We start from the raw sequence: 23,757 nt of genomic DNA, 5'->3' as shown, positions 1-23,757 counted from the left end.
TACCAAAAAATTGAATAGTCGGGTATCTGATTACTTGAATAAGCTGTTGTTCAAAGACGGGTTTTTGCAACTTTTTGGGTTGGAAATAATAAACGGTACCTACAAGACGTACAAACAACAAATGCTTTGAATTACCTTGGGGATGGATCACGGTTTATAATACGTAGTGGACCTGCGCGGTTTTTCTTAAACAATATTATTAAGTTTTAGTTTTGGTTTGGAGTGTCACTTCACGAATTCGGATGTCGGTCGGCGTTAGAACTTAGGAGTCTTAACTTCTTAAGCAATATACGGACAGACGGTACATTAATAATTTAAAAAATGTATATTGTATTGTTATTTTACTATTAATTACTATAATTAGGCTAGTTATTTAGGTTACTAAAGTTCTGGAAATTGTGGTTAATTTAAATTAAAGGAATATTTTTCAGCATTGAAAGCTAGTTTATACTCATTTTAAATTTAATTACCTAATTACTCGAATGAGACCAGCTCCTAATCAAGTATACTCGATAACTCAACTCGTTAAAAATATTACTCAAGGTTTTTTCTGAATTAATTGACTCGAATAAGAGAAAATTTCCCCTTAAGCAAGTACTCGATTACTCGACTCGACTTGAATACTCGATGAAAAAAATTTCGTACTCGATACCCGACTCAATTGCCTAAAACCACTACTCGCACAGTCCTAGTGAATTTGAATTGGAGTGTACAAACCATAGACATAATAAAGAAATAGACAAAAGATTCTACGGGTGTTTAATACGGAATTGACGGAAGCGACGCCAAGCACACAATCATTTTTTCCTGGGGCACTACGTTTAAGTGACGCCTGTCGAGTAGGTGATAAAATAAAAATCATCTCGTGATTTTAAACTCCATGAATATGGTTAAGCGTTAGGTGGTGCTTTACACGTAGTACACCAGGAATATGGGCAAGGTTTATTTGTCTATTTATCGCTACCGTATATTTTAGGCGAATAACACGTCAGGTATCTATTTCTTTAATATATCTATGGTATAAACATGCCACAGCCGCTAATACACAGACCTTCAAATTCAAAGACTAATAATATAACATTTGGACCTACCAATTGCAAAATATTCAAGCTGAATCACTTGAAAAAATTTAAATACCTCGAATTAATTAAGTGGTCCAGTGGACCACTAACCCCCCTCTGATTTAATTAATAAACTGGTCCGGCCAATTTTTAAACTGGTCCTTTGCCCACCGCCACCGCCTTATTTCCCACGCTGCACTGGACCAGTGAACCAGACTTGGAAATAGTGATATTTTTTACGGGGGCCCTGTGGGCCCCCGACCCCTCTTAAGTTTATTTTTATTGAGAGCCACTGGCCCAAGCGGGGGGGGATTAGGGGAAAAAAATTTAAAATTAGGTAGGGAAAATAGGAAAATAAAAATTGGTTACGTTACTTACATAACATTTATTAACTTTAAAACAAGCAAGTATATTATAATATCACACATAATCATTTGTAACGCTAGATCCCGCTCTCGTATAGGGTAGGAAAACAGAGTTTCAAAAACGGCGTACAAATCAATATGTTCCAGAAATTTCCGTAAAATGTTTAATAAATATTTTTTAATTAAATTGAGAGCCCCGGTGGCCCGCAACCCCCGTTCGAATGATTTATTTTAACAGCCCACTGATTTTTATTAAGAGCCATTGGCCCCAAGACTCCCGCTAATTCCAAGTTTGCAGTGAACCCCTAGCTTTTGAATAAAAAAACTGGTCCGAGCAATTAATAAACTGGTCTTTGACCCAGTGACCACCACTTATTTCCAAGCCTGCACTGAGTGCACTCAGCCGTCAACTCTATCTATGACGCCATCTATTACTTTTAAAGTACATTAGTACTATATATTCAATTGTATAGTATATAGTTCTCGTTTTTAACCGCGGATGACGCCACCATCAAATGATAGCATTCTCTTTTTTTTTAAATTTGTTTCGGGGAAGGCAGATTGAAATTGTCATTCTAGCGGTATTATTCCCAATTCAATGTTCTAGCTTGAGCCAGGAGTAGTGGCGTACTCCTGTAATCCCAAGTTTCTGGGAGGCAGAGTTTGTGAATGGTCGTGTGAGGAAGACCACCATTCCCCCAACGGGTGGTGAGAATACTTCCGCCATGGGTGTCCCCACCTCTGTCCCCACGTATCCCCCCGTTGGCGTGGCCGTTAAACTTGTCTCACCCTGATTAATCAGTTATTGTGTGCTGGTGTCTAAGGCCTCCCGTCGACACCGATTTGTGTATCTCAAAAAAAAATAAATGTTCTAGCCTGCCTATCGTTGTCAATTTTTAAAGCGAGAAGTTCGCGCCAAGTTTTTCTTCTCAAAATTTTATTTAAACTTCTTTAATTTTCAATTTTTATGTTATATAAAGACATAAAACTATTATATTTTGGTGTTTCGATTAGTTTTTGTGCTGTGTAAGTTAAAATTTTCGAGTGATTGTTAATGTTATTATCTGAAACGTAGAATTTTTAATATTTTTTCTTAAGCCTTGCTTTAATTATGTTTTCCCGGGTACACCAATTCGCTTAAAAAATGTATTAAAATCTTGTTTAGATTTTAATCATGAACAACTTGTGTAGCCCGTCTAAGAAAAAGCCATGCAACTTCTGCAGTTCATCCATAAGTGATGATCTTAAAATGGGGAAGCTCTATCAATTTAAAAACATTGCTGCTCATTACTATTGTCTGGTTAGTTTCTATTAAACAGTTTTATGTGAAAATCTGTTGTAGTATCTGATATAATAAATCTTCTAGCTATTGAGTAGTGGATTATGTCAAAATGGAAATGATAACCAAGGCATTGTGGGTTTTTTACCATCAGATATAGAAAAAGAACTAAATCGTGGGAATAAATTGGTAAAATATGTCCTTTAAAGAGTTTGCTTCCATTACATTTTTTATTCTCCATATATAGCGATGTACAGCTTGCAAAAAAACGGGTGCTACAATTGGTTGTTGCCATAAAACATGCAAAAAGGTCTTTCATTTGCCTTGTTCTCTCAAAAGGGATTCCCTTCATCTATTTTATGAAAATTTTATGTAAACATCGTACTATTTTATATTTAAAAAGAAACAACAAGCTTACAAATTTTCATTCGTAGGACATATTGCAAAGAGCATAAACCTCGAATTAATTCAACTCATAACAATACTGGAAAAGTAGCGTGTTTTATCTGTTTGGAATCAATGGAATTGAAAGACCCTTACTACGCAATAACCCCTCCGTGTTGTAAAAATGGGAATTTCCATAAGCAGTGCTTACAGGTATTTAAAAAAATCTTTCCATTGATAGTACCAATTACAACTGCCTCATTCTTTGACAGAAACAAGCTATATCAGCTGGTTATTTTTTTAAATGTCCCTTATGTAATAACACTGACAAGTTTAAGGATGAAATGCTAAGCAGAGGAATTTTTATACCTGAACAGTAAGAAAATCATAATTAATCTTCTGATCTGGAAAAAACCCTAAATATGTCATTTTCAGAGATGCTGCTTGGGAATTGGAACAAAATGCTTTCCAAGAGCTTTATATAAGGCATTCCAAATGCGATGCAGCAATGTGTCTATGTCCCATGGGAAATGATTATGATAAAGATGATTGGTATAATTGCATACTAGGTGTCTCCAGCAACCTAATTCTAACGCGAGAATATCAGTGGCATCATTTAAGAAACTATGGAAATTTAATGCGATGCTATCAAGCGGCTAGCCATGGAAGAAATCTGGTGTCCAAGTAGCAAGAAATTGAAATAATTATTTTTGGAAATCTCAAAAATTAAGAAATATTTCTGATAAATCTTAAGAAATACAGTTCAAATATAAGAAATATTTCAAAAACATAATTGGATGTACTTTTTTCCAAGTGGCTAGCCCTTACATGTGACTGATATTAAAAATTTATTAAGTCAATCAGCGTTAATATATGAAATTTTTATATATTCTAAGTGCCCTAATTCACTTATTTTGTCTTGCGTTCGTAGTTTCCAGTAAATTTGCATATTATAAACTTAATATCAGACCATAGGAAATTAAAAAGAAATTGTTTCTTTATTACACAGTTCCTTTCTAGATCTAGTTATATTCAAATGAGTTAAGAGTTCCATGGTCTATGACAATGACAATTGGGTCTTTGATTTGATAAGTTATATTAGATTTCTAGTTGCATTACCTTAAATATTCCACCATTTAATTCTTTTTCAGTCCCTGGGAGGTTGTACTTTGTAAACATTGTGGTTCGTACGGATGTCATGTGGAATGCGGGAAAATATCAAGAACTAATCTCGAATGGCAATGTCCAAGCTGCTTTAATGTTATTATTAAATGTAAAAACAGAATTTTTACCCTAACGACAGTCATATTAAAAAATTTCTATTATCACAGTGAATGCAAAAAATGAAAATATGGAACTAGATGAATCTGATGATGAAGGTACTGTAATATATCATCATAAAACTTTACACCAACACCCATTACATTGATAATGTTTCCATTTTAACAGTGCAAATTATTAGTGTGGAACCAGAGTTGAACTTTGAAAGTTCTTCAAATATCATGGTCACACCAGAAAATTTGAAACCACCAAGCACACCTAAAAGGAGGCGTCGTAAATTCGCCCAACTAAATGAATATAACCTTTCGCCAAATGGCCCAATTAACAAAGATGACGACTGTTCATTGATTAGAAGATCGCCCCGAAGCAGCAATATAAGATACGGTGAAAAGCTCAGATCTTCCAAACATCTTAGTTTGAGGGAATTTATTGAAAATGAACGAAAGCTGAAGAAAGAAAGTGTTCTTTCCCAGCCATCTACATCTAATAGTCACACTGAAACTCCCATCTCAAATGAGAAGCGTATTACTAATATTGAGCCCAAAACAAAGTACAATGTACAAGATGAGAACAGTCCTCAACCATCAACATCACAACTGGAAGATATAGTGATTTATTATAAACCAGCGCCTAAAAGCCGAAAAAGACCCATGAACAAAAAGTATATTCCTAAGACGGAGCTGAAAATGGAACGTAATGGTCAAGATGAGAACAGTCCTCAAGCAACATCCTCATCAATATATTCAAAACCAGCACCTAAAAGCCGAAAACGAATGGTAACTGAGGAGCGTGTTCCTAAGACAAATCTGAACGCAGAACACAATTCCCAAGAAGAGCATAGTCCTCGAGCATCCACATCAATGTACTCTAAACCCGGACCTAAAAGCCGAAAAAGACCTATAATTGAGGAAAATATTCCTAAGATGAAGCTGAAAATGGAATGCAATGCGCGTGATGAGAACAGTGCTGGAAAATCCACAACGATACTACATAATACGACAACGCACTCCAAACCTGCACCTAAAAGTAGAAAAATTCCCCAAAAATGTGAAAATATTCAAACATCAGAATGTGTTGAACATGTAGAAGAAATGCATACATTGCACAGTAGCCAGCTTTCCAAAGAGAAAAATCCATCCCAAACTATTTATTCGTACTTTAACTTGAAAACTGACGTTATCTACACCAATCCTTACCCCAAAAAATCAAATAAACACACCCGACCAAAGGCTTTGAATAAAGGGAATGGGGATATAAGACAATATTTCTGCTTTACCAACTAGCACTGCACCCTGTTGAATTAAATTTATACAAATAAAACATAAATGGTTTCCAGCACATTATGGAATCCATTAGGAGTGTTAGTCGAAATTGGAGCGGAGCTCTTTCATTTGTATACACTGAATTATGGAAATTATACTAATACTCGTATTTTATGGCTAAAATATTTTGTTATATTTTAAATTGTGTATCTTTTGTCACAGTAAATAAAGATTAAAATGTTTTACCCTTAAATTAATCAAACTCTTTTTATCTTTTAAAATAATTTACTATTAAGAGTTCCATCTTCATTCACATTATCTAATAATGGACAAATAAACGCAGATTCCACCTAAATAAATGAACCACACGCTTAGCTCTTTAAATTCACAAAATTAATATGTGAAAACTTACAGTGAGTACATATTCGCAAGTTTTTGGTTCGTGCAAATGGAGAGAAATAGCATCCATTCTTTTACTGGATTCTTTACATCTAAAAGGTGAAAAAGTTTTAACTAACCTTAATTAAATCAATATTTATAGATAAATTACTTGAGTTTGACTTCCACGGAACGTTTTTTCTTCGTTTCTTCGCAATAAGAACCACTCGAGTAAAAGTGAGAAACTTGCCTAAAAGATTCAAACTTCTAGCCACAACCAAGTTAAATAACCAATTATTTTCTATGCGACACTCACTTAATAGGAGTCCCTAGCTTTGGTTTACGGTGTGTGTTTCGTTGTATCCACGTAACGTGATCTTTTTTATTCCATATGCCGAGTAAAATTGTGTTTCTTTTCTTATTCTGGTCCTACAAATTTGAATTTCATAAATCATAGACAATTAAGAGAAAAAAAATTTAAATAACCTCAGAATACTGTTCAATTTTTCTTAAAAAACAGAACTGAAATTTCCAGTATTCAAATTTCCCTCCCTAAACATAAAAAATTAATAAAATTCACAAAACCAAAAATTACCGCATCTCACCCCTTGCAAGCAGTATGAACCACTCAAAAAATCTTCAATTAATTTTGGATCATGCGGAGATTTTGAAACTTCAGCTTTGATATTAGGAGGATGAGGAGGCGGAGGAGGAGGGGTTATAATTTCATTTGGAAACTCTCCCTATCATGGAAAAAGTTCTTAAATTAGCCCAAATAGTTAGAAACACAACAGAAATTGACAATTTACAATGTAGGGTTCTTCATATTGTTCGTCATTATCTTCAGGATATTCTGGTTCTTCTCTGCCAGTTTCTTTTGGTTTGGCTGGAGCTCCTTCAACAGCATGGCACATAATATCATTTTGAGGAGAGACTTTAATTCTATATATAAATAAAACAAAAATTGTACAAAATTGAATCGAGCCAATGAATTAAATAAAAACTCACGCGTAATGAGGATGTAAACAAAGGAAGGCCGTCAAAACTATAGCTTCGTATTCACACGTGGAAGTCTCTTTAATGGAGTAAAATTCTTGTTTAGCCTCTTCGTTGCAGACATACAAGACACGAGTTGAGCGTGGTTTCTTGTTTAAATCGCAAACAGTTCCCAAAGTCATGTTAACTTCGAGGTAAGGCAAGTCAATATCCCCAACTTTAACCATAGGTATCTTTTTAGAGCTTTCTCGGTCTTTCTCTAAAATAAAATCCCTTAAGTAATACCCATTGCATAAACATTAAATTAGAATGAACGTACCATCATATCCCACAGTACTAGAGTCAAATCTACCCAGCAGAAATTCCTGGACATGGCTCTGAAATACATATACAGTAACTACTCAATTTTATTACAAAAATTTCCAAACTTTACCCCTTGAATTGTGCCTTCTTCATGGTATTGCCTTAATTGTCTACCATGACACTGAAATAAAATAGATTTGAATTAAATAGAAACAGAAGGTGAAATTTAAAAATTTCAACAATACCAATTCATATGTCCAATAATGGTCTTGCTACAGTAAAATACAAATTCCACTTTATTGTCAAACGTAAAAGGAGTTCATAATAAAATTACTTTATAAGAACACTTGGTTTGAAAAAATATTGGCTTCAAAAGTTCAAAGCCTGTTGGACCTCTGTATTCTTTAATCGTAGACTTAAAACAGAAAAAACCAAATTAACTCGTGGCATTCCTAAAAATAGTATTGTAATAAATTTGGGATACTCGGTCAGTCTTTATCTTAGTTGGAAGGTAGCATAAGTATTTATCTTTCTCTTGAGTTGTCATAAGTAGCACATTCTCATTCTATTCGTGGAAAAAATTAAAGACACACATTAATTGGTAACATTCAAAAAAGTTTAATATAAATGAAATTTCACCTCATTGACATTTAGAAGTTCTTTCTCGTCAATTATATCATTCCAATTTAATTTGAAAATGATAGAATCATCGAAAGCATTCATACTATTCGCTAAACTGGACTTTACCCATAAATACATGTAAAATAAAACACTCGCTGGAAGAACCCACATCTTTTTATATTACTATTAGTTAGTTTGATAGACAAGGACATGGAAGCTCTTGATTTATATAATATTGCACAATAACACCTAAATTTTCAATAAATGGTATCAACCCCAAATCAAATCATACGCATTTATTTATTGACAAAGGCCTACGTATGGCTTTGACAACTTACGCATTTCTTGAAAAGATAAATAATAAAAAGTACTATTTAAATTTTAAACTAATCACAGATTGCAACGTATTAATATAGGAATCATAACCGACAACCTACGGAACAGCTGCAAACTATATTTATCATTTTTGGATCATCACACTAAACGCCGACAGAAAAATCTCTCCAGATAAAACATTTCCACCTTTATCTGTCAGTTTATAACCACGGAAGAGTAGTCTTATTTTACCTTTCAGTGTACTATCAGGTTAAAGAAATAACGAAGCGTAAAATGGTGGTTGCGAATGAAAGCGAAATATTTGTCTGTCTCTTTGCCATCAAATTTTCATGGCTTAAAAAATACTTTTAATTGTTTTGGGGTAATTTAATTTAACTACTTTTATAATAAATAACACCAACCGAATAAACCAACTCTGAATATGAAAAAAATTTAAGTTTGAATTGCGAACACCTTGTTTTCAAAATTGAATAATCTCTATTAAAAGGCATTTTTAGAGAGCCTAAAATAACATTTAGCATTTGTTTGCAACATCAAAGAGCATTTCAACTATGTAAATATGAATATTATTTTTTCCTGCTTAAACTTTCATGAGATGAAGTGATTTTTTTTCTTAACAATTCTTTGCATCTGCTTTAAACTTTTATATACTATAGCCTAAATAGTTCTAAAACATTTAATTCAATTTATTAAAACCTCAATTTAACTTAGGAAACTTTAGAACAAATTTCCGTAGTGAATTGAGAGCATGTGCTCTTTCCACCTAAATCAGCTGTTAGAAACTAGTAAAAAGAAATCTGTTAGTAGATAATACATGGATCAAAATTAATCCAAGAACGAGAAATACTAACTTTGCCTTCTTTGATGGTTTCAAAGCAAGCCTTTTCAATTTTGTCTGCTTGATCGGTGAGCTCCATATACCTCAACATCATAATGGAACTGAGAAGCAAGGCTGTCGGGTTAGCCTTGTCTTGACCAGCAATATCAGGAGCTGTGCCGTGCACCTAGACATTTAAAAAATCAGTCGTAGTCGTATAAAATGGTTACAATCTATAAGAGGGGAAAATTATGTTTATCGTACGGATTCAAAAATGGCTCCGTCTTTTCCTATGTTTCCACTTGGAGTTACTCCCAAACCTCCAATCAAACCAGCACAAAGATCACTTAAAATATCTCCGTATAAATTTGGCATGACTAGGACATCAAACTTTGAAGGATCTTGTACCATCTATAAAATATATTTTTAAATGCAAATCCATATAAAATCAGGATACGGAATACTCACGTTAAGGCAGACTGTATCTAAATACATTTCGTTGTATTTAATTTCAGGATGTTTTTCAGCGACATCTCGGCAACATTGTAAAAATAAACCATCTGACATACGCCTACACATGTTTTAAACATATTATTTGCATATTTTTTACCATAAATAAGTTAAGTTTAGAGTCAGTCACTTGCATAATATTTGCCTTGTGTACGGCTGTTATCTGGCTTCTTCCTAATGATTTTGCATATCCAAATGCATATTCCGCAATTTTCATGGAAGCCTTTTCAGTGATCAGTTTTATACTTTGTACAACACCCGGTACAATCTGTTGTGGGAAAAGTTATAAAAATAGTGCGACACATGATAGAATTAAGTAAAAGAAAGAATCAGACCTCATGTTCAATGCCACTGTATTCTCCTTCCGTGTTTTCACGGATGGTAACAACATCTACATCTTTATAAACTGTTTCGAAGCCCTCAATTGATCTGCAAGGCCTCACGTTTGCATAAAGACTGAACACTCTGAAAAAATGGAATGAATAAAATAATGCCAAAAATTCTTTATCATCAATGGTTTCTCTTACTGTCTTATGGTTAAATTGAGGGATCTGTGACCCTTTCCTATTGGTGTTGCTAAGGGTCCTTTTAAACCTATTTTATTTTTGTTCATAGAATCTATGGCTTGTTGAGGAATACCAAATTTTCCATCCGGACCCTTAACGGGTGTTACATCTACAGCTTCCCATTGGATTGGTACCTAAATAGTATTAGATTTTTTTTACTATTCTCAAAGCAATCACGTTTATTAAAGGAGAAATTACTTTAGCTGCTTCAAATATCTGCTGTACAGCGGAAGAGATTTCAGGTCCGATCCCATCACCTGGGATTAATGTTACAGTTCGCACATTTCCACTGGCATGTCGAACAAAATTGAAGTTTTTCAAAGGCAACTTCTTCGTGCTCCTGACTCCTAAAAGCTACGAAATAGTCGTACAAAGAAATTCACATATAGATCTATCTTATTTCGGTAGGCTAAATTAAATAAAACGCGTGCTCATATCCCCATGCCGATATTTGACCTTTTAGCAAGCCTAGGTCATTTGAAAGGTACCAATAACGAATAATGTTTTTTACGGTAAAATGCTTCGTATATTAAAAGAATAACCGGGTATTTCTATTCAAATTTACGAAAGGAAAATCATTATATTAGACAATTTATTTCCCCGCAAGGAAGAAACTAATAAAATCGAACAAAACTTACGCAGACTTGTTTCAACGTTTGAGCCATTTTTAACTTCAGTAGAAGGGAGGAGAAAGCTATAACACGAATGGGAGGAGGAGAACAGTGGGTGGTGGGGGGGGGGGAGTATTTTAGGACAGTTTATTACTTGAACTTCAATAGTATATTATTATTACATTTAATTTTGAGTAGCGTAGTCAGACGTTAATCAATGTGGTGATATAAAATTTCAGAAAAAGAAGGGGTCGAAAATTTTGGGCTTAATAAGGGTTTTGCCTTGGGTATTAGCCTAGTTGAATTATTATTAACTTTAAAACCATGGTTATTTTTTATATTTAGAATAATTTTGGTAATATCTTTAGCAAATAATTTAAAATCCCATAGAAATATTGCATTAAATAAAATTCGATTTAAAGCTTTTTAAGATGTTTAATAAATATACAATACAATGATTGTTCCATTTCGCCTCTTTTGAACAATAATATTTCAAATTGTTTGAAATATAAGCTTATCTAGAAGGCTAACATGGCACAATTTCAAGGAACATCAAAAACTTTTCAAACACTGTTACTATTGCAAAATAATAAAATTTAAAATATGAGATCACTACCTCAATAAAGCTTATTTTCTTGGATAAATAATTAAATAAACAGGAGCAATTTTAAAACTTTACATATTTTAGGTACCATAAATATTATAATGGAAGAAACAACCTACATTAAAGTTCCTTTCCGTCACACTTTATTGTACACTTAAATAGAAAAGAAGTGCTATGTAAAATGCAAATGAAAGGAACTATAGTTGTATATCTCCACAATTTATTGGAAGTAATTTTGTTCTATTAGAAATACCATTAAGCATTATTACTTTGCTATTCACTTTTTGACCAGTAAATCTTTGTACAATTCTGGCAAAATAGATGATTTTTCTCCTTTTTTTGTACCATTTTACACTTCAAAACTTTACATTCACTTTTTTTTAAACCTTTCCACTTTAAACAATTGTTCAAAGTATATCACTTTTATAAGAATTTTTTTCTTAATTTTGTTTTATATCATAAGTCAATGGGAACCTACCATTACAGACTTATGTTTATATACAATATTTAGGCCATTTACTTTCACAAATTATACAATAAAAATATTGTGGGGTTTCTAAACATTTAAATTATATAAATGTTAATTTACTTAGAATATTCCATAAATTATTATTATTATTATATCAGTGCATACATAAAAATTTTAAAATACGACATACTTCTGCAAAAAGATAAGTTCAAAACGATGCCCTAAACGAAGCTATAGCTATTATAGAAGTGAAAACATGTTTACAGAACAGCCAACAAACATCATGAAGACAAACAAGTAGCACTTGCTAAAATCCTTAACAAACACCATGAAGTTAAATATTATAAAATAAAATAAAGCACGATTAATTACACTTCAAAACTAAACCTAATTTATACACTTGTATATATATACTCTTTTAATATATATACACATAAGATACACTTTACAAACACATTTCCAAAAAAAAGGACACACAGCGTATCTAAATGCACCTATACTCACATAAAAATGTTATTAAACAACGGCAATTAATGGGGAGAAATAAATTATAAGACTAGAGAAGAGGAAAACTTTGCTAGTTGCAAATACATCAGAAAATGAGCTCTTAAGAATAATGCTGAGCTTCAGAATTTGTACAAAATTGATATGACTTCTATGAAATATTCATTCAGAGATAATGATAAACGCTGCTTCATCAAATCTGAATGAGCATAATATTTAGTAGAGTTGTTGGTTTGGTGAATGAGTGATAAAAGGGAAATATTTCAGTAGACATTTTTTCTTTCTCAAGTTAACAAGTTGCAAAGAGGATAATAAAAACACAAAACCAAAGATATCATATTATAATGAAGTTTTCTAAAAATTTTACTGGGTAATACAATACCTCACAATTGTACATAGAAATAACATTTGATTTAAAAGACAAAAAAATGGTGCCATTTTACCACCAAAAGAAGCTTTAGACAAAGCTTTTCAACAAATATTTTTTACCTTTTTTGGCTAAAAAAAGATAAAATTTTAAACTTCTCGAAGCACGGATTATATTTTAACGAATATCTTACAGAACCATATTTTTTTTATTTTATGGAAGACATTCCTTGGAAATCTGCACCCTACCAACTATTAGTCAATATAACATTTTCCCACCCATACACCAAAAAATACTTATTTTGAAGTATTTGGCTCTGCTTATCCAAAGATCAACAGCAGCTTTTCATAGTTAAATTTACTTTTATATTAGTTAATGGATAGCAAACTTTGGATACAAATCACAACCATTTAAAAAGGAATGTAGGATTTATGCAAAGTGATAAAATCTCAACCATAGTTCTATAATCTGTCACAATTACAGCTCCTTATAAGCGATAAAAAAAATATCAGTTTGGTGGTGCGGTATATCTGGTATGCCCTATACCTGTACAGTTGAAGGTTTAAAATCAAGATTTTTTAAGCTTGCCCAAACAATTTGGTAATTTAATAATTGCAATTAACAATATTCAAGGCTAAGAATTGCTACCAATCTTTAGAGTTAATTTGAATATCGAAAGCGTCATTATCCTGACTAATACTATTAGAGTCCGATGATAAGCTTGAACTGAAGGAGAGTTTCAAGTTTTCTTTTTTAAAACTATAACCTTGACTAGGTGGAAGTTCCGAGTTTTTCGAAGAGCTTTGATCAGCTTTGACTATATTGTCGGAAGCGTTGTTTGATCCTTTCTTGGTAAATTCAAATGTTTCCCATTTATGGGTAATGTTATTATCAGAAACAATTTCATCATTCCCAAATGGTGAAACTTCGCTAGAGAAAGCGGAAACTGGGGGACTTAACTCATTATCGAACTCTTCATTCGATGGCCTTTTAGTTATGCGAGGACTGTGCAAGCCAGATTGACAAAAATCTTGCCAACTTTTTTGCTGTAGATTTTTTTTGGGACTTTTTAAACGCCCACAAAATTGTTCTCCAGGTAGAAGAACTTTTAATTTCTCAACAATTTGATCCCCCGACTGAGTTAGTTGGGCTGACTGAATGAAAGCTTCGAAAGGAGCTACGCTAATTGGAGTTGTACTTCTTGGTCTTTCAAGTGGTACAGTGGTAATTTCTAGCCTTTGTCTTCTGGGCTGAGTCTTCGCTTCTACCTTTATCACCTCCAAGGTTGATATTTCGGATGATAAACTCTCATCGTACTCTATGGAATCTTGATTTAACAAAGTTTCAGCTTCAAAATCCACTTCTTCTTCTTCTTCCTTCTTTTCCACTGTTTCTTCAGTTGCGAGCTCGGACTCAGACGAGCCTTTAAATTCTTCCTTGCCTTCTCTAACCATTGGTTCGTGGTCCAAGCTTTTCGATTTCCTTTCAAGACTTAGTTTAGCTTTCAGTCCCGGATGGCTAAAATCATCAAACAAATTCTGTTCATTTTCAAATGTTTGTTCATAATTTTCTCCGCTGCTCTCTTTTGTATCACTTTCATTGGCTATCAAAACAATTTCTACCACATTATTTTCACTGACCATTTGCGTATCAGGTACCTTTTCACCTTTTTCCACAGTCACTTGTATGCTTGGTTTAGCCGATTGTTTTTGACTTCCACTACTAGTAGCAGATGCATCACTTAATGTAGCGTGTACAGGCAGTGATGGATTAATGGGTGACTTTGGATGCTTATCTGATTTCTTGCCATGAAAATGAAACACATTAAAAATTCCTCCAGATTTTTTCTTGCACTTTTTGCCATCGGCAGTTTTTGATTCCTCAACAGCCACCTCAGGTAAAGCTTTTCTCGGAGATTGAGGTGAAGGTTGGGGAGACCGACTACCACTGTGACTTCTGGATCTAAAAATGTCTGTCCACGAACCCTTCCTTCCATTTTTGGAGAGATTCACTTGTAGTTCATCAGGATTTGTAACAGTCATTTGGGAATCGGGACTCTTTGGAGTTTCCACTTTAGATTGTGGTTTTCCATCACCACCATCTTGAGCTTGAGATTCTGGCTCTGGCTCCATAATGAAAACTGGAATTACGTTCGCGTCACATTCATCAACAGGGTTGCAAGGAGTTAAAGTGTGTTGAGATTCGTTATCATAATCAGGTATCACATCAATGTGTAAAGCTGATATCGGAGAGCAAGTGATGGTTCCGGGGGTACTATCCAAGTTCAAATCTTCCACATTAGAACACGATAAACTATCTTGATCTGGATCGTTAAAGCTCAAGTTAGGACTGTCCATTTCATCAGAAGGAAGATCTTCGAAAGAAGCTAAAGGCGCTGGACCACCTTTGATTTGTTTTGATGCGAAACTGGCTTTTTTTGCAGCAGCCATAGCCTAATTCGCCAGTCTCCTAAGTAAAAATAGTTTAAAACACATTTACAAAACGTGACAGGCTTCAAAATTTCCACTGTCATTATTCCCATCTCAAAAATAAAAATAGGCTAAACACAAATATAAGTTGTAGGCCGATCAGCAATTTCAATATACAAAATCGTCACGAACAAAACTACGCGTACATCAACAGATTACAGGAGGTTTTTCATACCAGTACAGCTGCAACAACCGTCCACTCCCAGACATTTGATTTTCGAAGGAAAAAATGGTCGCATCAAAAATTTTGTCTATTTTATATTGGTTACTTGAAAAGCAAAATAAATCTCTTTCGAGATGAACTAAAGAAAACACGCGATATCTCCATCGTAATTTCAAAATTACACGAACCTAAGCCTTTTTGTCAAACGATTTGAAGGGTGAAATCGAAGCGATTAAGCATGGACTCTTTATCTCTCATCATGATTAAGGATGGATGGATAGTCCACCTTCTTCCGCCAACAGACTGGCATCACGGACTCCTATACACTCAGTCGGAGTTGCCAGAGGAAATTATGATAACTTAATATGCAACCAAAACTTACAAAGTAGCCAAAGTTTTCAAATTTGCGACGTAAATTAATCTTGAATATTTCATAAATTTCTATATTGGTGCCTACATTTATATACATCTGAGATAAAATAAAAGTATATCAATATACGGCCCAATTAAAAGTACAGAACTAGGTCCTTTTGTTTTAAGTCTAAACAAAAAGAAAAAAAAGGCCATATTGGGCTGGAAATAACCGAACTGGCAAATCCGATGCCTACAAAGCCCATCCCCGGGCCTGACTTCGTCAAGAGGAAATCTAAGGCACCTGTCGGAAAGAAAAACTCGAATATTTCATAATTTTTATTGCACGGTAACTAAATTCTCCGATCCAAGTACAACGTGACAACATTTTTTTATGTTAAAGAAAAAATTCGGAACAACCAGTTTCGTTTTCTTTCAAAATATAATGTCAATGCAACTTTTTTATCATTATTATGCTATGTTACAGTGAAAATTAACGCACTTCCGAAATATTTACATTTATTTTTAGTTTTAGCACGAGAGAAAACTCTTTTTTGTTGTTCTTAATGATATTTGACACCGGCTAATAGAGAACTAACGTATACATTTATTTTTTTCTTCAATGATTTTTTATATATTTTTATATAAAAAATTTCAACAACGATTGGTTTTTAAATTATTTTCTCGATTTCACAACGGGAGAAAATGCACCTATATAGATTTTATTTTCCAAATCTTCATTTTTTTCTATCAACTAGCTCTGTTCATGTTTTTTTATACGAATAATATTTTTATATATAATATATAACTCCACAATAAATCTGTTCTTTCTCATAAGTTTTATGTCAACTAAAAAAAAATAAAAAATTGGGAAATATAAATACTGGATCAAAATTGGTTTTGTGTTTTTTATAAGATGACCCACGAAAATTGTTTTAATTTAAAAATGCTTCAAGTTGTTTTTGTTTCGTAAACTACAAGTGGTGAAACTACCAATATGCTATTTTTTCTTTGTATTTTTCCTATTTTTTCACACCTAAACATATTTATATTTATTATAGTTACTCTTCATACTTTTTTACGACAAAGAGTCGTGACAATGGCCATTTTTTCCACGCGCGAAATTTAACATTTTGCCTGTAGCCACAATAATATTCTCTCACGAGAACCTAAGAGGGAGGGAGTGGGGCTAAATTTATTAATAAATAAATAAATATTGCGTAAATAAAAATATATTTAATAAATACCCTCCTTTAAAACTCTAATACTTAGATATTAAATTATCTCAAATCTCTTTTTATAATACCACATTATAATTACCATTAAGACACTATTTAGGAATTAACTGAAATATACGTATCTTTTTTACCGTTACATCTTATCATCATTTTAGTGTTAAGCCGATATGGATATGGTTTTATTTTAATTTTTGAAGCCCTGTTTTTAAACACGCGTTATTAACTTACGGGAAAAGAAAACGTCGTTATAATCCTTTTATTCAAAAGATTAGATTAATACGATAGTTCTATATTTGTATTTTCATTTTTAGGTTAGTTCAATCGCTAAAGTCTTCGTCTTCTTCATCGTGACTACTGCCAATTTTGGTCGAGTCTCCTCCGATGGAAGGGGACTGTGCGTTGGCCGCGCCCATGGCCGACGTGACGGCGGAAGTGTACTCGTTCTCTTCGCCGCCCTGAGACATGTCTATTTCTACGCGGTACTCGTGTCTAGCCGCGTATTTGACGTATTTCTCCGGCGGATTTTCGTTTGTGACCGAGACGGACCGGACCGTCGTGTGCGAAACGGTGGTCGCCGGCATCGTGAACTGAACGAAAATGTAGCGCTCGAACGTTTCCGGAATTTGGTCGAAGGAAGTCAGATCCAAGCGCAAGAGAAACAACTGAGTGGTGTAGGCACCTGGTCGACGATGAAATCGAACCACCAATCCATACCGACGCGGAAGACAGAAAGCGTGTGGGATAAAATGTAGAGTTAAGAAGTTAGTTACGTTAGATGAAAATAGGTTTTAGCAAGAATGATTTCAGGTACCTAAGCCATATCAAAGATAATATAGACCTCGTACCCTAGATTCGAAATCTCTGCGTCGCGCGTAGTCTATTGCGTTTACCCACTCCCAGCCGTAGCTCCGAAAAAGTTACGATGGCAACCAATTATAGATAGCGCCCTACAGCAACTTATGGAGGCCGATTTTTCGAAGGTCACGTACCGGAAGTGGGTTATATAGTGCTTGTTGAAATAATGGAAACTTTTCACCCGTAAATAGAAAGTCGTGTTTCTGCTAAGCCCTAATATGTCCAAAAAAAAGCTACCTGGTTAAAAGGAAACACTTGTTGCATACCGTACAAGTGAAAAGTTTACATTATTTCAACAAGCACTATATAAACGGTAACTTGCAGGTCTTGGCTCTCAGAAATATTACTTCTTGGCAATTTCCTTGAAGATGTTTTATTGAAGCGTCTATTCGAATCTAGGGTAATGACAATGTGAGTTCTATATCATTTTTGGACCTGTCCTCGCATACTTTGTAGAATAAATTCGTCTGCTTTGAATTTTCGTGACAGACGAGCTCCAGCTATGTTTTTAAAAAAGCAGACAAACGTTCCATACAAAGTATGTCATTGTAGTAACAGACGTTAATTTAGGAATCCATACCTCTACTTGGAATGCTTATCGCGGCAGATTTTCGTCTCGATGTGGCTGATAGTTTTTTTGACGTCACTATGTTAACTCCACAAACAACTACGTGAGAGGGGAGCGGCAAAACCGTCAGAGTGATCTTACCATACGCGATACGGCCGGATAAGCATTCGAAGTAGCGGTACGGATTCCTGGTTAATGCTATTACACAACATTCTTAGGTACCTGAATGCATTTTCGTATTAGAGGATATTAGAGAAAGTGTTTTTAATTTGCCATTGATACGCGGAGTCCTATGCAGATTTAACGATTGTCTTTCCCTGAAGACAAAAGAGCGGAACAAATAAGGTTCCATTCTTATTTATTAATGACCGATTCACAATTGTTTACAGGGAAATAAACATTTAGTGGGAAGCCATTAGAGGTTCGATTTTAATGATTTGATACATACTAGATGGAGCCACTTAAAACGTTTTGGCGGGAAGGAAATAAATACCTATACTGATTAATACAGTATTTTGAGTAAATTTTTAAGTAATAAAACTATAAAATTAAAGTTCAACTCAGAAAAAGATTCGTTTCGAAATAATACTAAAGTATTTTAATCTGGATGAAAATTAAATAGCTCCTCATCTTTCAGCCCTTTTTTCGGAGATTAAGCGAGATACTAATAAACCAATAAAATGCAAACGCGGATGTAGCTTTTTCATATTTCTACATTTCAGAAGATTCGCGCCATCTGGTGAGACTTCGGGAATTTAGAAATCAACCTCTGTCGTCGTTAGCCCTGTGAAAGTACCTCTCCCTTGACAAATGTGTATCGTTTTATAGTACACTTTTATTAATCAAATTAAACGGACACACCGGCGTTTGTTTTTAACCAGTTTCACGAGCTTGTTTCCAGAATGTGATTGGTAAATCCTGGCCAAAATTTTTCAAACGCCGGTGTGGCCCTTTAAACGACACCACCTTGGACCGAAACGCCCATTTTTAAAATTTCGAGTTGGTAGTAAATTCAGGAATTGTATACCCACTGTAAAAATTTCAACCATACAAACATATTAACAGATAATATACCACTAACATTACCATGATAAATAATAAATCCAAATTAAAAAATTCTCTCGAATTTAAAAAGGTTTTGGTAAGTTTTGCTATGAGTTACCGCTTTTGATATTTGCGTTTTTGGCTATAGCCAAATTAGGCAAGTTTAAACAAACTCTAAACCACATTATGACCGCAGAAAATAAATAATTAGCGTACCCTGGCCTTCTTTGGGCAGTCGAGGTATTCTCCACACAACAGATTTGAAGGAATGTTCGTATTTGGCTTGACCGGTGGATACTTCGATCAGGCTGGTGTCCAGCGTTTGAGCCGTCCCCATAATCCTCTCCAAGCCCTGTTTTGACCCGCGCAGTCGAAAAAGGATAATTATTATTTACAAGCGTATCCAATCACTTCGAAATGTATGACCAGGATCTTCTTATGGATAGGTCAGCGCACTTCCATATCTCTCTAGTATACGGGATTTACGAGAGCATTTCTGTGGGCGCCGTCATAAGATGTCGGCACGCCTTTTTCATTGGCTGACATTCCTTGTCGGTGCATCGAAGCCGGTAGCTTCCACAGCTCTAGCCTCCAAAAAGGGGGCGGTTACCTCGTAAATCGCGTATAACGAAATGAAACCCTTTCCTCACAAGCTTACATGGGCGCCCACAAGGGGGAGTGTGTCAGAATTTATAGCCCGGTGTACCTAGTAACAGAGACCATACCACCGGAGGTCTATCATCATAGTGCCCTACGCCAGCGTCCACAAGCCCGGACAGGTGACAAATAAAGCGTGGGTAGTAGTACCCAACTACTGATGGTCGCACCTTTGACGCAAGCCACTCAACCCAGCAGAAGGTGCAGCAATGAGATGACCAATCCCCACTTCACACACAGCAGTGGGATTAAGAGTGGATACTATAGCAACTCCAGCCGACACCCGACCTACGTAGGTAAAGTCATACCCTTCAGAAAGAGCTCCTAAAGGGGAACGACGGGCACACAGCGGTCAACATAACCCGGCACAGCTGGCACCGGAGATCCTGGTGTGCTCCAAAATGCCGGGAAACAGGACCACCGTGCCCTCATACGGCGTCCCGCCGCCCCACAGCAGGCTACCCAATCCGCCGAGGCGGCCAGTTTGCACGGACCCTCTCCGTTAGCCTGAGCCGAAGCTCAGTATCCAGCCCAAACCTGACCGAAGTCGGAGGTGGAGATAGGACCATTTGACCAGAGCTAACATCTCCCAGTGCGCCACCGCCCTTATGGGTTACAAGAACCGGACCCCGACGCCCCGGTAAAGCCACCAGTTATTTACACTCTAACCCATTTAGGTCCCCACATAGTGGAAGGGGGCAAATGCACTACTAAAGGTATGAAGGTTGCCCCCCTTAATTAAATGTCTTCGTGCGCCCATGCAAGGGTAGTCTCGTGTCGCCATCTAACGATCTAAAATGAAACTTAGACTGAATAAAGGCTGTACATTACGATTCGCCATCTATTGAATCTTAACATTTGGAATATTTATTTTTAAAACTTTTAGATATTATTAGAATTACTTAAGACAAAATAATTATATTGATACATAGAAATAATTTTTTGTATGTAATTTTTACTTATAGTTTTTAAAACGGTATCAGTATAGATGGCGATAAACAGCATAATGAGTTATCTACGCAACAAGAATGGGAGTGCGCTGACCTCTCCATAAAAGATTCAGGTATTAAATTTGATAGGAAAAATGACCTTAATTTTTCCGGGTTTCCTAGCAGCGGATTTCAGGGATCCGTATCGGAAATGTTTCTCGACCCGAAAGAGGTAGATCCAGCATTCGGGGAGAGGAAATCGAATTTGAATATCTTCGCAAGGCACCTGTCCGTGTTTTCGGCTGTGGTAGCCGGGGACCAAAACGTCCGCTCGCATCTCCACACGCATCGACGTGATGCGCATCGAACATTTCACCTGCGCCATATGCAAACCCATTAATATCAGAAGGGAATTAAATAAAACTTACGTCAGAAGTATCCATCTCGGCCATAGAAATGGAATTTTCTAATCACAGGGTCTTATCAGGAGTTTATAAAACATTTCGTACGACAGACAAGTATATATTTAGGACGTGTAACAAGTATCTTCACAGGCTCGAGGTAGTTTGCAGTAGAGACTCAACAATTAGCCTTTTCAGTAGACTCACTAATAAGCCTTTTCAGTAGAGACTCACCAATTAGCCTTTTCAGTAGAGACTCACCAATTAGCCTTTTCAGTAGACTCACCAATTAGCCTTTTCAGTAGACTCACCAATTAGCCTTTTCAGTAGATACTCACCAATTAGCCTTTTCAGTAGAGACTCACCAATTAGCCTTTTCAGTAGACTCACTAATAAGCCTTTTCAGTAGAGACTCACCAATTAGCCTTTTCAGTAGACTCACTAATAAGCCTTTTCAGTAGAGACTCACCAATTAGCCTTTTCAGTAGACTCACCAATTAGCCTTTTCAGTAGACTCACTAATAAGCCTTTTCAGTAGAGACTCACCAATTAGCCTTTTCAGTAGACTCACTAATAAGCCTTTTCAGTAGAGACTCACCAATTAGCCTTTTCAGTAGAGACTCACCAATTAGGCTTTTCAGTAGACTCACTAATAAGCCTTTTCAGTAGAGACTCACCAATTAGCCTTTTCAGTAGACTCACTAATAAGCCTTTTCAGTAGAGACTCACCAATTAGCCTTTTCAGTAGAGACTCACCAATTAGCCTTTTCAGTAGACTCACTAATAAGCCTTTTCAGTAGAGACTCACCAATTAGCCTTTTCAGTAGATACTCACCAATTAGCCTTTTCAGTAGAGACTCACCAATTAGCCTTTTCAGTAGACTCACTAATAAGCCTTTTCAGTAGAGACTCACCAATTAGCCTTTTCAGTAGACTCACTAATAAGCCTTTTCAGTAGAGACTCACCAATTAGCCTTTTCAGTAGAGACTCACCAATTAGGCTTTTCAGTAGAGACTCACCAATTAGCTTTTTCAGTTTACAAAAAGCCATATAGCGTCAATAAACTGCTCGATTTCAATAATCTGCTAAGACGACGGTTTGTGTTTTATAACCGTAGTTATGAACTTCTTTTGTTGGCCACTAGATGGCACCTAGGAACAATAAACACAGCACCTCACACAAGGAGAACACAACCCGTCAAAAGTCGTGCATTTTCTTGCGTACATTTTTAATTGGTTAAGACGCCGTTGAAAGGGGAAAATTCGGAAATTGTCTTCCCCTTTTCCGTAAAACGTTCAGCGTAAAGGCCCGTCCAATGAAATTTGTACACAACACTGCGTTAGCGTGTTTAAAGGCTAGCTGCGTTCTCCTTGTGTGGGGTGCTGTATTTGTTGCTCCTAGATGGCACTCTGACATCGGAGTTATGTCATAAGACTATCAAGGCCCGCTAAGTTTGAAACGAATAAGATTTTAACTTTAGACTAATAACTGGTCAAACTGGCTACTTAAATCCACCTGGTGGTGAAAATCCGAAACTTATGCACAAATCCCCAAAATTCATGCTACCTGAAACTGCTTTGAAGATGGCAAGAGGTACTATATAGGGGTGAGGGGGGGTGGATTGGAACGATTTGCTTTTTTTCTCCGCCAGGTAGCGTAGATTTTAATTTTGATTTCTCCCACACCTGTCTAGTGCTGAATACATTGGCCCTTATGCCCAATTCAAACTTAGGGGGGTTTTGATAGTCTTATGATTATGTAATACGATCATGATGGAATCCATACCTCTACTTGGAATGCTTATCGCGGCAAATTTTCATATCGATGTGGCTGACGGTTTTTTTTTTGACGTCACTATGCTAACTTAACAAACAACTACGTGAGAGGGGAGCGCGGGCGGAGTGATCTTACCATACGCGATACGGCAGGATAAGCATTTGAAGTAGAAGTATGGATTCCTGGATCATGCTATAGTACGTTGTCATGTTGTGAGAAATGTATTACCAATCATGGATTGAAAAAACTAAGGATGTTCAGCAGAGCTAGAAACATTAAAAATACCTGTCCCGAACGCTATCTCGCGGGCGAAATCGTCAAAACGGATGTAATATTGTTTTTGATGCGTCACACGTGACCTAGGCTAGAGTGGATGAGCAGACGAATGTTGATCAACGGTTACCACGTAGATTATTAAAATTTATGTTTTTGAATTATACTTATGCCAAAGAAATTTCCTATTCAGATTTATCATCGGGTAAGACTTTCAATTACGAAATTTGCATTTAATTTAGAAATTACATTAAGCCTTGGCTGAGTTGGCTCGCCTGTAGTTACAAAATTAAAACCG

The 23,757-nt window shown here is 35.5% G+C and overlaps 5 protein-coding genes across 10 annotated transcripts in view; 1 reads left to right on the top strand and 4 right to left on the bottom strand.

The window, feature by feature from the left end:
- The first annotated feature begins 2,306 nt into the window (after window positions 1-2,306).
- Window positions 2,307-5,824, top strand: LOC149942753 (uncharacterized). Its single transcript, XM_090176865.1, has 10 exons — window positions 2,307-2,452; window positions 2,592-2,726; window positions 2,793-2,894; window positions 2,953-3,077; window positions 3,140-3,302; window positions 3,362-3,465; window positions 3,525-3,641; window positions 4,241-4,362; window positions 4,421-4,468; window positions 4,539-5,824. Exons 2-10 carry the CDS (start codon window positions 2,601-2,603, stop codon window positions 5,651-5,653), a joined length of 2,022 nt encoding a protein of 673 aa, XP_090032991.1. The 5' UTR covers window positions 2,307-2,452; window positions 2,592-2,600; the 3' UTR covers window positions 5,654-5,824.
- Window positions 5,514-8,597, bottom strand: LOC149942752 (endoplasmic reticulum lectin 1-like). Its single transcript, XM_090176866.1, has 14 exons — window positions 7,949-8,597; window positions 7,794-7,874; window positions 7,644-7,724; window positions 7,555-7,581; window positions 7,440-7,490; window positions 7,326-7,383; window positions 7,019-7,265; window positions 6,820-6,952; window positions 6,616-6,753; window positions 6,497-6,562; window positions 6,327-6,439; window positions 6,183-6,260; window positions 6,045-6,123; window positions 5,514-5,982 (listed from the first exon to the last, which is right to left on the bottom strand). The coding sequence occupies exons 1-14, from the start codon at window positions 8,099-8,101 to the stop codon at window positions 5,908-5,910; spliced, it is 1,380 nt and encodes a 459-aa protein (XP_090032992.1). The 5' UTR covers window positions 8,102-8,597; the 3' UTR covers window positions 5,514-5,907.
- A 340-nt stretch (window positions 8,598-8,937) lies between these two features.
- Window positions 8,938-10,907, bottom strand: Idh3a (isocitrate dehydrogenase [NAD] subunit alpha, mitochondrial). The gene is made up of 9 exons (XM_090176867.1): window positions 10,798-10,907; window positions 10,358-10,513; window positions 10,121-10,293; window positions 9,929-10,058; window positions 9,728-9,861; window positions 9,552-9,654; window positions 9,348-9,494; window positions 9,118-9,270; window positions 8,938-9,048 (listed from the first exon to the last, which is right to left on the bottom strand). Exons 1-9 carry the CDS (start codon window positions 10,822-10,824, stop codon window positions 8,974-8,976), a joined length of 1,098 nt encoding a protein of 365 aa, XP_090032993.1. The 5' UTR covers window positions 10,825-10,907; the 3' UTR covers window positions 8,938-8,973.
- A 410-nt stretch (window positions 10,908-11,317) lies between these two features.
- Window positions 11,318-16,357, bottom strand: LOC149942750 (uncharacterized). 4 transcript variants are annotated; one of them, XM_090178134.1, is made up of 3 exons: window positions 15,555-15,679; window positions 15,379-15,471; window positions 11,319-15,183 (listed from the first exon to the last, which is right to left on the bottom strand). In XM_090178134.1, exon 3 carries the CDS (start codon window positions 15,162-15,164, stop codon window positions 13,359-13,361), a length of 1,806 nt encoding a protein of 601 aa, XP_090034260.1. In that variant the 5' UTR covers window positions 15,165-15,183; window positions 15,379-15,471; window positions 15,555-15,679; the 3' UTR covers window positions 11,319-13,358. The 4 variants fall into 4 exon arrangements, with proteins under 4 accessions (XP_090034263.1, XP_090034264.1, XP_090034262.1 ...); XM_090178137.1 differs by lacking the exons at window positions 15,379-15,471; window positions 15,555-15,679 and adding an exon at window positions 16,235-16,357 and having other exon boundaries at window positions 11,318-15,183; XM_090178138.1 differs by lacking the exons at window positions 15,379-15,471; window positions 15,555-15,679 and adding an exon at window positions 15,749-16,031 and having other exon boundaries at window positions 11,318-15,183.
- A 291-nt stretch (window positions 16,358-16,648) lies between these two features.
- Window positions 16,649-23,757, bottom strand: part of stnB (stoned B) — a 27,566-nt gene continuing 20,457 nt past the window's right edge. For 2 of the 3 annotated variants that reach the window (XM_090178131.1, XM_090178132.1), the window contains 3 exons: window positions 21,169-21,384; window positions 19,639-19,774; window positions 16,650-17,634 (listed from right to left, as the gene is read on the bottom strand). In XM_090178131.1, coding sequence (XP_090034257.1) covers window positions 17,273-17,634; window positions 19,639-19,774; window positions 21,169-21,384 — 714 coding nt within the window. In that variant the 3' untranslated portion in view covers window positions 16,650-17,272. Of the gene's footprint in view, window positions 17,635-19,638; window positions 19,775-21,168; window positions 21,385-23,757 lie in introns of all 3 variants that reach the window. The other variant, XM_090178133.1, reaches the window with a different exon arrangement.

The sequence above is a fragment of the Leiobunum rupestre genome, chromosome 6, assembly GCF_980474605.1.
Source record: "Leiobunum rupestre chromosome 6, qqLeiRupe1.1.hap1, whole genome shotgun sequence".
In the NCBI taxonomy this organism is placed as follows: Eukaryota; Metazoa; Arthropoda; class Arachnida; order Opiliones; family Sclerosomatidae; genus Leiobunum; species Leiobunum rupestre.
Note: the sequence above shows the minus strand (reverse complement) of the source record. Positions and strands in the feature narration are given on the sequence as shown.